Source organism: Neodiprion pinetum, chromosome 1 (assembly GCF_021155775.2).
Source record: "Neodiprion pinetum isolate iyNeoPine1 chromosome 1, iyNeoPine1.2, whole genome shotgun sequence".
In the NCBI taxonomy this organism is placed as follows: domain Eukaryota; kingdom Metazoa; phylum Arthropoda; class Insecta; order Hymenoptera; family Diprionidae; genus Neodiprion; species Neodiprion pinetum.
Window position 1 is genome coordinate 29,551,780 of NC_060232.1, and position 10,974 is coordinate 29,562,753.

Genomic DNA, 10,974 nt, shown 5'->3' on the forward strand with positions numbered 1-10,974 from the left:
CAAAGTTTCTAGCTTACAATTACAGCAGAATTCTTATATCAAAGTGCCTACGTGCATGTTCGTTTAACCGAAGAATTGCGTAGTGGGAGAGTCCAAATGAAATCTTAACGTTTCTTTCCACGTCAAGTATAATCCGAAGAATTGCAGAAAAATATTCATGGATTTTACAATATTTAGCTGTCATATAGCTAAACAATCGCCGCGGTAAGAGATGCCTGGATTTCATTGTTGACAACACTCAGTCGATTCTTATCTTGGATACCTGATTCATGGGTAAAGAATCGATATACGTAGATATAAATATTCGTTTTAACCGCGAGGTGTACGTGTGTCTTTTGAACAAGCTGTAGGCAGGGAGGCTCCGATCGCATCTCGGGGCCTCAAGAAGAAGTAGAAGAAGAAGAAGAAGAAGACGGAGAAGAAGGCCCTGGAGAGATCGGGGCGATGAGATGAGTGCTGAGTTTTTAGAGTTGCCGGATGGCGCGCAGGTGGCTGTAAGAAAGACCAGCGCGGCCCTTCTGATCTCCGCAATTAATAAGGGCTTAATGGGGCCGCGGACTGTAGCTTCCCTTTCCTCGCTGCGACGTTCGTCGCGAACCTTCTCCCGAAATGATCCTCAACTGCGGGACAAAAAACCGAGGAGCAACTGTGAAACATAAAGCAGAGCTCGGTCTTTCTCGTCTTGGAAACCGTGAGAGGTGAATCCTCTAATCACGCGTCCAAAAGCCATCCAAAAATTCAATTTTTATCTTGTCCGGTTAAACTTTTGTATAAATAAAAAATCCAAATAAAGTAAGTTTATTAAAAGCTTAGATACGTGGGACCGCGCAGTGCTTGAGCAATTTTTGCCTGCAACTTATCGTTCTCTTCGCAAATCGGTCCCGTATTCCGCCTCGATTATACAGCTTGTATATGTGCAAGTAAAAGCACGAATTTTATTTACACACCGTTGGAACATAAGTGTAATTTGAAGTATAAAGATGTCTAGCAGGTCAGAGAAGAGAGAGAAAAAACTTGCAAAAACTTCCTAAAAATTTGTCTCAAAATCTCGACGCCCATGATTAACGACCACGCGATATAGCGAATATACCGTACGGCCTGTGGTATATTCTCGGTAAAATCGTGGCGAGGTACAGCGATCGTACCTACACTCGTGGTATACCCCGAGGATGACCACGCCCATCGTTATTCGAAGCCATGCCCACTTGGCTGAATGCCTGCCACGATACCGTCGCCCAACGTAATTCTCTCATCCTCGTAGAATGCACGTCAAGGAGGGTCTCTGATTTAAACGGAGTAATTCTTACAGATGCTATGAAATACTAAACTTGAAGATGGAGAATTTCGCATCGAGAAATCTTTTTACATTATTTCAATTCGTTCAATATCATGAATCATGAATATCGGATCTACGCGGTGCAATTATCAGACAAAACATATTCCAATGAAACAGGATCTAATCTTAGACTGAAGACTATTTATTCTTTAAATTCACTCGAACACCTTTTTCTCTCATGTTGTCCTCGTAACAAACATTTAATTTTACAAAATTGGAATGGTATTGATTATCATGTTTGAAAAATAGAAATATCAAATGGGCAACTAAAGAAAATCTTCGCCAACTAACGAAATAGTCTTCTCAATAAAATCGGCAATAAATACAGTAAAACTGAATAAATCTACTAGATATTTAATAATCTTCAATCTAAGCTATAGCTTATTATAAGTCCACAAGTACCTACTTTCCATAATTTTTGTAATTATAAAAATATCTTGCTGCCTTGCGAATATAATAATTTAATAAGTATTCAACGTACAACTGCTAGTCTCTTTCATGAAAACTATTTCCGAATTACAAGATACTTGTGAACAATTGGCATACATGCCAATAATCAAGGGGGAGTGAATTGCATGAACTCAAGCTACGACGAGATGCTTTGAAATCCGTCTTACCCACAGCCCCTATAACAGAGTTTAATTTTATTCAGAAGCTTGCAAACACTCGGTTGGCGTACCTTATAACTTATACCTTCTACCAACCATACTTCACAAAGCAGAGGCCCGAGACGGAGGTCGTCGCGGGTCGATACTTTGGCGGGACTCCTCCTTCCGCCTTGCCAGAAGCCGGGTTCTCCCTTTCAGCTCCTGTCTCTCGGGATGTCACTCATTCTACCCTCCGCAGTTCTCCGCCCTTCGTAAAGCCCTTTGCTCGTCTTCCATCCTCGAATCTGCACGCAGCAGCTGTGTAACGTCGCTTTAATTCTTGCGGCTCCGCGGAGCTTTCATGCGATCGGTGTTCCATCGCGTCGCTCCGAAAGGCTTTTCATATGAAATCGTATCTCCGGATGCGGGAAATGGCCTTTGAATCAAAACCAAGAACGTTCGCGAAACGCGTCCGACAGTCGGTACAAGCGACGGTAATTTTGCCAAATCGTATAAGATTCGCGCGAAGCTTCGCAGAGATCCAGGAGACTGCGGAATGTTGAGCAAACCCGATCGAACAGGTTCTGAAGAATTTTCTAGCCGGAATACGGGCACTGTTCAGTATGCCGATCGAGTGGCGTGAGCTATTCCTTGCGCAATTCATCGGACCTTGCGCCACGATTCGTGTTATAGTGCCAATTCGGAAATTCGAGCGATCAGCAGTTGCAGGAGTGGGATTTCGATACAGTCGTGCTTTTCCGTGCGTATAGGTGATCCAGGCGTGATTGCTGCTTCCACAGCTGCATGTCGTTGATTGCGCGAGTGGAAATGTACAGTACGTACATTACACACATGTGTATTCGAGGGAAAATCCGTCCCCGAGGCTGCGGGTAGTGTCTCCAGTTCTTAAACTCGTTACCTCACGTCCCCGAAGCTCTTCAAGCTCCTTAGGCAGAGAATCGAGTGTACAAAGTTCCCGTTTAGGAAGCGCGTAGACGGCTCGGCGGGTTGGCCGGTAATCATTTAATTGCGCAAATTAACTCGAGCGGCATAAATTGGCTGCCGTTTAAGCGCGATTAAGAGAAATAAATAGCAATTACTGACTAACACACAGGGATACCGGGACTCGTGAACGAGGCTCAAGATGGCTAATCTAGTATCGTATTTTCCATTCGTTTCTTCAACTTGCGGGAAACCATTAATTTTCCGCTAAACCCTCCGGGCGACAAATTTCATCCCATTCCGGTAGCTAATTCACTAATAGAACACACGTTTCCTTGCCTGTGTTGCCTCTATTCGTACGACGATGCATCGCGAGTATCGAGATCGGCTCCTTTTTCGTTCCTCTCGCCGTGTTGACACCGTGTTGAAAATCGACGATTATCGACTACCGCGATTGAACTGTCTTCCTAACGTGCATGCGCTAAAACCAAATTAGTTTTTCCTCCAATTATATATACTCCAATCGGAAGCGTGTGAAACTCGCTTAATTCGCGCGCAGTGTTCTCCTCCGCACCTCCACGATTTAACCCAACACAATCTACCGCATCCGTATCGAAAATCCGAGGTCTCCGTGTAGTCGAGGAAATAAAGCACTAATAAAAACGGCCCAACTGTCGATTTTTTGAGCAGTAAGACGGATTTTAATGCGGTTTTTTGCATTCGATTCGTAAGAGCGCCTACAAACTTTGTGAACTAAATTGATTAATTAATTTTTTAAAAATGCATTATGGCATTAATAATATGCATTTTGCAAGTGCACTTCCAAGAGACACTAAATAAAAAATTTGCTACTCGGGGGTTTTTGGGGTCGCTGAACACGAATATCGCCACGGCAACCGTCTCCGAGGTACCTGGTGCCCAGGGTGAACGTTTCAACGTCTTTTTCTGGAATTATCTTGAGTATCATCATTTTTACCTCAATTAAAGTATATTGTTCTTAATTCAATCACAAATTCGATCACAATTTTCGCCAAAACTCTAGGAGAAGACGTTGATACTGTCCACCCTGGGCACCAGGTACCTCGGAGACGGTTGCCGTATCGATATTCGTATTCAGTGACCCCAAAAACCCCCAAGCAACGAGTTTCGACAAATTCGATCACAATTTTCGCCAAAACTCTAAGAGAAGACGTTGATACTGTCCACCCTGGGCACCAGGTACCTCGGAGACGGTTGCCGTGGCGATATTCGTGTTCAGCGACCCCAAAAACCCCCGAGTAGCAAATTTTTTATTTAGTGTCTCTTGGAAGTGCACTTGCAAAATACATATTATTAATGCCATAATGCATTTTCAAAAAATTAATTAATCAATTTAGTTCACAAAGTTTTTAGGCGCTCTTACGAAGCGAATGCAAAAAACCGCATTAAAATCCGTCTTACTGCTCAAAAAATCGACAGTCCATTGCTTTATTTCCTCGACTAGTGAGTCCGCGGACGATCCAAGCGATACATACGTGCATTTTACTTGATTTACAGATCCACGCGCCGTTTACCACGGACCGTTTCGTGTTAGGAAGCAATAGATCCTGAGATATGAGCGATACCGCTTCCGTTGTAGATGCTGTTTTGATGCTCTTAGTGCACGCGCGTGAATTCTGCAGTTTATCGTCTTCGAAACGACCCGGTGAATATATAAGGTGCTTTCGCTGCGCTCGTGCAGCAGCGCGCGTCGTTCATGTCCGCTTCTAGATTCCTCGAGCTTTCCGCGGAAATCGAAGGGGTCTTTGGTATTGTCCGTACTCATGAATCGCAATGCGAACAAAAGTTGTTGACAACCTATAGGTTCGACATAGAAGTAAGTTTACGTTCAGAAATATACTTGTATCAAGTACTATCGAGTCGTGCAGCGATTTAAATTTTGACAAGATGATCGATAGTGAACACGATGTCGTTTGATTGCTTTCAGTGTGAAAGTAATCCTTTAACTGACTCTGCCGGTTCGTTTTTAATTTTCATTCGATTGTCCATATTGGCGCTCTGAACGTCTCAGTGAGAGAAATTTTTAGTTCCGGTTACCGCTCAGTCCTTGACTATTTTCATTTTTTATCACAATCGAAAAATATAGTTCTAGGTACGAAATGAAAATTAGTTTTCTAGCTGTTAACAGAAAGTCTAGTGTCCGTTACTATTTTTTCTCATTACGATCATTGTTACTATATTGTCTTGTAACCGTTGCGCAAATGTAATGCTTGCGCAACAATAAATTGACGTTTAAGCTTTATTTAACTAAAAAAGTAGGGTAAACCTCAGAAACTGATTTTGCGTTGCAATAACCAAAAAAGGATCGACGATATCGCAAAATGGTTAGGCGTACCTCGTTTTTCGTAATTCCAACAATATTCAAACAGTTTTTTTTAACGATACCTGTTTTACTCAATTTTTCTAGTTACTGTAACAAATGAAATTTTTCTCAGTGCTGCAGGTAAAAATCTTCAAGTTAAACATTCTGGCCTCCATTTCTACAACGTGAAAATTGAAAGAGCCTACTGCAGATATTGTTCTCGCTGTTCTAAGATCGCGTCGTTTCTGAATCTATGCAAGCCTAGATTTCAATTTTCCGGACATAGAGGAAGTAAGAAAGAGTTTTTAATTTCCCGGGCTTCTCGACTCCTCGTTTATCCTTCTCTCACGCGAAATCACTTCTGTTTTCGGTCTCTCCTCCTTAGATCTCGCAGAGGACGAACAAAGCTCCGCTGCAGCTCGGCGAGCAGCTTTACAGTCGAGCTTCCCCTTCTGGTTGAACAGATCGATGCAGCCGCTGACCACTCCCTCGTTCGGGGGGCTGACCAATCGAGGGTCCCGGCAGCTCGGTTGACCGTCGCTCGGCTCGAGTTTGCTCTCCTTGTCCCACGGCGTCGGAGGTGAAGAGTGAACACCGTGACGTCACACCGCCGCCATTTTACCGAGCGAGTCGCGATCAGCTCGGGATTCTCGACTTCCGCCGTCTTGTCTCTCCGATTTCCGCGTGCGGTTCCTGATCCGCGGGGGCGGCTCGTGTCGCCGATTCAGAATGCAGATCGTCTCGAAGCTGTTCTTGATTATAATTGGCCTTCGCGCTTATCATAGCTAATTAATTAACGACGCGTAGACGCGTTATGCGCATATCGCGAGGCATCGTCGATCCGCGAGAATCGCGAGATGGAATTTTAACGAACGGATCCCGCGAATTGTACCTGCGGGGGGAATATATGCAGCAGCGGAACGAAACGCGTGTCCGTGTCGCGAAACCGGCGCGATTCCACCCCGCAAAGATCCAGCATCTCACGATGATCGCCGCTCGATTGACGCTCGGTAATGCATCTTCATCTTGTCACTGGCCGGATCGCGATCAGCCTTTGCACCGAGTGAAAAACTTCCCTCTACTTCGATACGCGGCACGCCTAATTAGGACAAGGTATTCCGATGCAAATCTACGGGGGCCCTGCTCTCTCATCTTATCCGTCATATTATTATACCGTCCTGCTTCATGGTATTTCTTCCTCTTCATATCGAACTCTGAACGTCACACGGACTCCGTAAATTTATCTCCTGATTGTAAACTCGCGTAGTTAAGAGACGCGGCAACGTCTAACTTATAACCCACGGGAAAGCGCATGGGGATCTATTTCAGAAACACATTTCTCTTCATCCCGAAGAAAATCGAAGGATATCTTTATACGGCAGACATTTTGTATACTGAAAAGAATTGCAAACCATAATTTCAGGCTCTTCGATTTCTACGCAGTAGCTTTAAATGACGCAGTTGGGTGGAAATTGAACGAATTTTGATCGATGCTGTAACTCAACAGCTATTCATGATATTCGATAATTCATTACTCCCTGACTGCAATGAGATTCAAGTGATCCGTTCGTGCAGCCCCTGCAGATGCATCGAGCCGCACGAAAGTTGGCTGTAAAACGGGAGAGATTTACCGGTTTAATTTCACGTTAATTGTCGCTTATCGATGCATGCAGGCTTCGCCGGAGGGAGAATTATGCCTCGGTGATCCGGCCAGAATACACGGATAGAAGAGGTTCCCCTTTATCGCGGGCGAGTATATTGGATTCCGGGGCTAGAGGGTCTGACCCCACCCTCGAGGGTCATCGCTATACCTTTTGCATGCATCCCTTGTCCAAGGGTTCGAGGGCTGAGTAGGTATAAGGGACGCCGAGCGCCATGCCACTTGCAGACCGACTCGTCCGCGAGGGTATAGCTTTAATTTAATTTCAATATTTGGTAGTGCTGTCCGTGTAAGGATCACTGTTGTACGATTTGTACAGGTGCGGTATATATGTGCGCATATAATACGCGTTTCGTGCGGATGAAAACTTTGTCTTGGGCGGATAAACTGCGGGGCGAAGGTTTTCTCAAAGCTCGCTTGTCAAAGGGAGTCAAACAATTATTAAGAAAAAGTAAGAGAAATATACGAAAGAAGGAAACTCTGCCTCGATTTCGACTCTCGAGGGGTGATTCTTCGTTTTAAATTGAGAAGCCGTCCCGGAGCTTCTCGAGTCTTTGTAAACATCAATGTGCGGTTCCAAAGCTTCGCTCTTTTCAGATGAATTACAGCATCGTTTCCGTTGTTTGTTTCAATATCGCACTATGATATTATAATATGCTGTCTGGGTGAAAAGCTCTTTCCAAATTAAATAGTTTCTCGTTAATCGAATATGTAGCACCACGTGTAGTACCTAAGTCGTTAATTTATGATCCATGAAATGTCCGTGGGATCAAATGTACGGTAGCTTCACCCCTCTCAGTGAATTTCCACAGAGACACTGATCTCTATCGTTGAACGACCGGTACACACAGCAATATTTGCCGAGCAATTATTATCGGCGTAATGATCGTCGGACGGACCGATCTTCCGAAGCATTGTGTGGCCAGTCAACCCCGACGGGGTGTCGAGCATCGACCAAACAATATCGCCACTATTTGCCAGGTCATAAAGTCACCCCTCGGTTGGCAAAGGGTGCTCGGCGTGTAATGGTGTGAGACCGGGTTTCTAAGGGTGGAAAAATCGTCCTCGCGTGCCGTGTTTTTATGAAATCTTCCGCGCAAACAGATCGTCGAGTGTAATATCATCTGGACACTGAAAACCAAACGCAGGGATGACGGTTCTTTCGATACAAGCATAATTCCGTCGAACTTGGTGTTCCTGAAAAGTGAAGAGCACTTGCTGCTCTTGAAGAGAGGATAATTTTCCGACCCGCTGAATTCTTTCATCAAATATCACTCAATCGCATGGGCTGCGTCACCTGTGATAAAAATCAGCGGCACGTGCGGTACAATCGCGCGTGTATCAAACTCCCAGAAGCTACTCTAGTATTCGGCTTTGAAGCTTGCAGGTAAGGGATCGGCCACGCGTAGTCACGTGCACGGGAGATACGAATTTAATAAGCGATACGACGTTGCACATTGATCGCTTCTTTCCCGGAACGCAACGATTTTCCGTATATCTCGTAGTCCGCAGCTAGAAACGTGAGAGCGATCATCGTAAGATTATGGGATCCTTGAGTGGTTGAAAATTTTGGACATTACAAGGATACAAGTGTGGCGCCTGCGCGTGAAAATATCATGGCCTGCCGTATTTACCTGGCCGCTTATATCCCTGCAGCGCGAGGAGTTGGGCGACAGATTTGATCCTGTGAAATGAGAACAGTTCTTTGTCTGCGACGAGTTTCAACCCCTTAAGTATGGTGTATCGGTAAAGATGATCAGTGCAGCTTGCAGCGTCCCGGGTATAGGTATAACCTGCACGAAGTTAGATCGCAGATAAAATGCAGATGTATAGCGTCCCGTCATGAGAAAAGTTGAGATCTTAACTGGCTCATTCCGTGACATCTTTCGAAGACTGTTCATCCGTCCGTTCGTTCGTTCGTTCGTTCGTTCGTTCGTTTCTTCGTCGACCGAGCGTGTCGCCCAGCGGGTGCCGTCACCAGGTCCGCACCCTCGCATCCGTCAAAAATTTTCCTTTTCTCTTTCTCAGCCTGTATTGCGTACGGATACAGGTCCTCGAATACCCAATTTGAATTGTTTGAGTTATTCAAACGAGTCAAATTCACGAATTACCGCAATCGCGCTGCGCTGCGTTTTGCGGCAGCAGCGCTCGAAGCTTCTTTCTTTAGCTATTGTACCTGCAGCAGAGATTTGTGGTTCATATATGATGGTTTCTAGCGTAAGTTGTACCGAACGACGACGGCTAATCTTTCCGTTTCGTTTCTTTGTTGCAGGTCTGGAGTCGCAGGTGCAGGACTCGAAGGATCTCTACTGGTTTTAGGATACCGCGTGAAAAACGGCCGAGTTTACTTGCTCGAATGAAATTCGTGTCTTATGTATATACATCGTGCCATGTATATGAATGACGAATTTCTTTTGGGGCTTGATCGCGGTGAAGTCGCTACCGGAGGACGGGAGACGTGATGGACAATTTGTAGAAAGAAATTTACTAAATTTCTTATCGAATAACAGAAAAAATACAAAATATATCAAAACTAAAGAGAGAAAAAGAACAGATAGAAAATAACGTAACTAGTGAAATATAAATGACGCCGTTCTTGAGTGTTCGTTTAATATTAAGGGCCTTCGGGCAACATGACCTATCGAAAGGACTCTGTTATTATACTGTTGAATAATAAGTAATAATCATATTGATAACAATAACAATATTAGTTATTAAAATAGCGTTGAAGTGTACATAGTGTTACCTAAATCTTGTAAGGATCTACTATCAATTATATATATATAATTATTCATATATATATATATATATAAATTATAGTCTCTGCGCGCACTATTTACCTTATAGTGACGACAGTGGCTGACGCTGAAAGAAAACTCTAGTTCATATAGCAAGTAGGATATAGATTTAAAAAAATGTCCAAATTTACCAACTAATTACAACGTTATTGAAATACAAATAACTTCTATATATATATCACGTTTACAAAGAAACGGAGTAAAAAATCGACATTGTTTAAAGATAAAAATCATTTTTCGTTGAAATTCACACTTTCCGTACTGCGTGCAACTGTTCCCTTCGTCATCGGGGAAACTGATGCCTAACGTTCAAATTTAAAGATACGATGAAAAGAGTTGTACATCCTCACAATCGACTGCAGTAATTGTTTGGTAAATTCAGTCAGAATATAAGGAAAGTATTTATTGACCAATGATCTTGCCATAATATTGATATAATTGTTATTTTATATCGTATGTAGTAAGGTTACGATCAGGCGGTGAATAAAATCTGCCGTTGTAGGAGAAAGAGTAAAAGAAAAAAGAGGAGAAAACAAACGATCAAAAAATGACTAATCGATTGTAACGAAGCGGAAAAAAATATCAATCGATCATTCGGATTTTATTTTCCAATACGTTCGTGGATCGCTCGCCATCTCCCGATTGCCTTTGCATATTCACCACGAATTAACACGCATTCCCACGCATCACATGCTTAGTGTCTTACGCAGTCATTAGCCTGTCATATAACAACCTACATACTTGTAGATAGACCTCTACCTATGCATATACGTACTTTATACCCGCCTCCCCCGCCTGCCTGCAGTCGGAATAATCACCACTACTATCACTTTCTCATTGTAGGTGTGAATAAATCTTTCGTTATCACATACGGACATGTCTTTTATACCTTTCGTCACCTGTCCGCGAACTTTTGCAACCACCCGCGATAAGAGCTTTCCGCTCCGAAGCGTCATTCGATTAGCCAGCTTGCACACTTTTCGGACAGTAAATTTCATGCGGAAATATTCGCTTTCCGAGAGTGTTGATATTCGGTGCCTATATTACGACTGTCGACCTCTTCTCGGTCCTCGGTTTCGCTGCTCTGCACGGCTCCTTCTATTACGTGGGTTAATTACCACTCGAGTTGCAGGCTTCAGGAGAGAAAGCACGAATGCGCGGTTGCGGAGCGACCGAGGAAGAGAGAGGTCGACAGATAGAGAACGAGGGGGAGAAAGAGAGAGAGAGAAACGGGGTTGGTGCACACCGAAAGTTAATCGAGCACGTAATGAGAGGGCCGAGCGACGCCTCGTATTTTGAGTATATATACT

General features: G+C 43.8%; 1 protein-coding gene across 1 annotated transcript in view; it reads left to right on the forward strand.

Annotated features, from left to right (window-relative positions):
* vg (transcription factor vestigial) overlaps window positions 1-10,535 on the forward strand; it is a 58,502-nt gene extending 47,967 nt beyond the window's left edge. The window contains exon 8 of the mRNA XM_046609213.1: window positions 9,139-10,535. Coding sequence (XP_046465169.1) covers window positions 9,139-9,185 — 47 coding nt within the window. The 3' untranslated portion in view covers window positions 9,186-10,535. The remainder of the gene's footprint in view (window positions 1-9,138) is intronic.
* The last annotated feature ends 439 nt before the right edge of the window (window positions 10,536-10,974 follow it).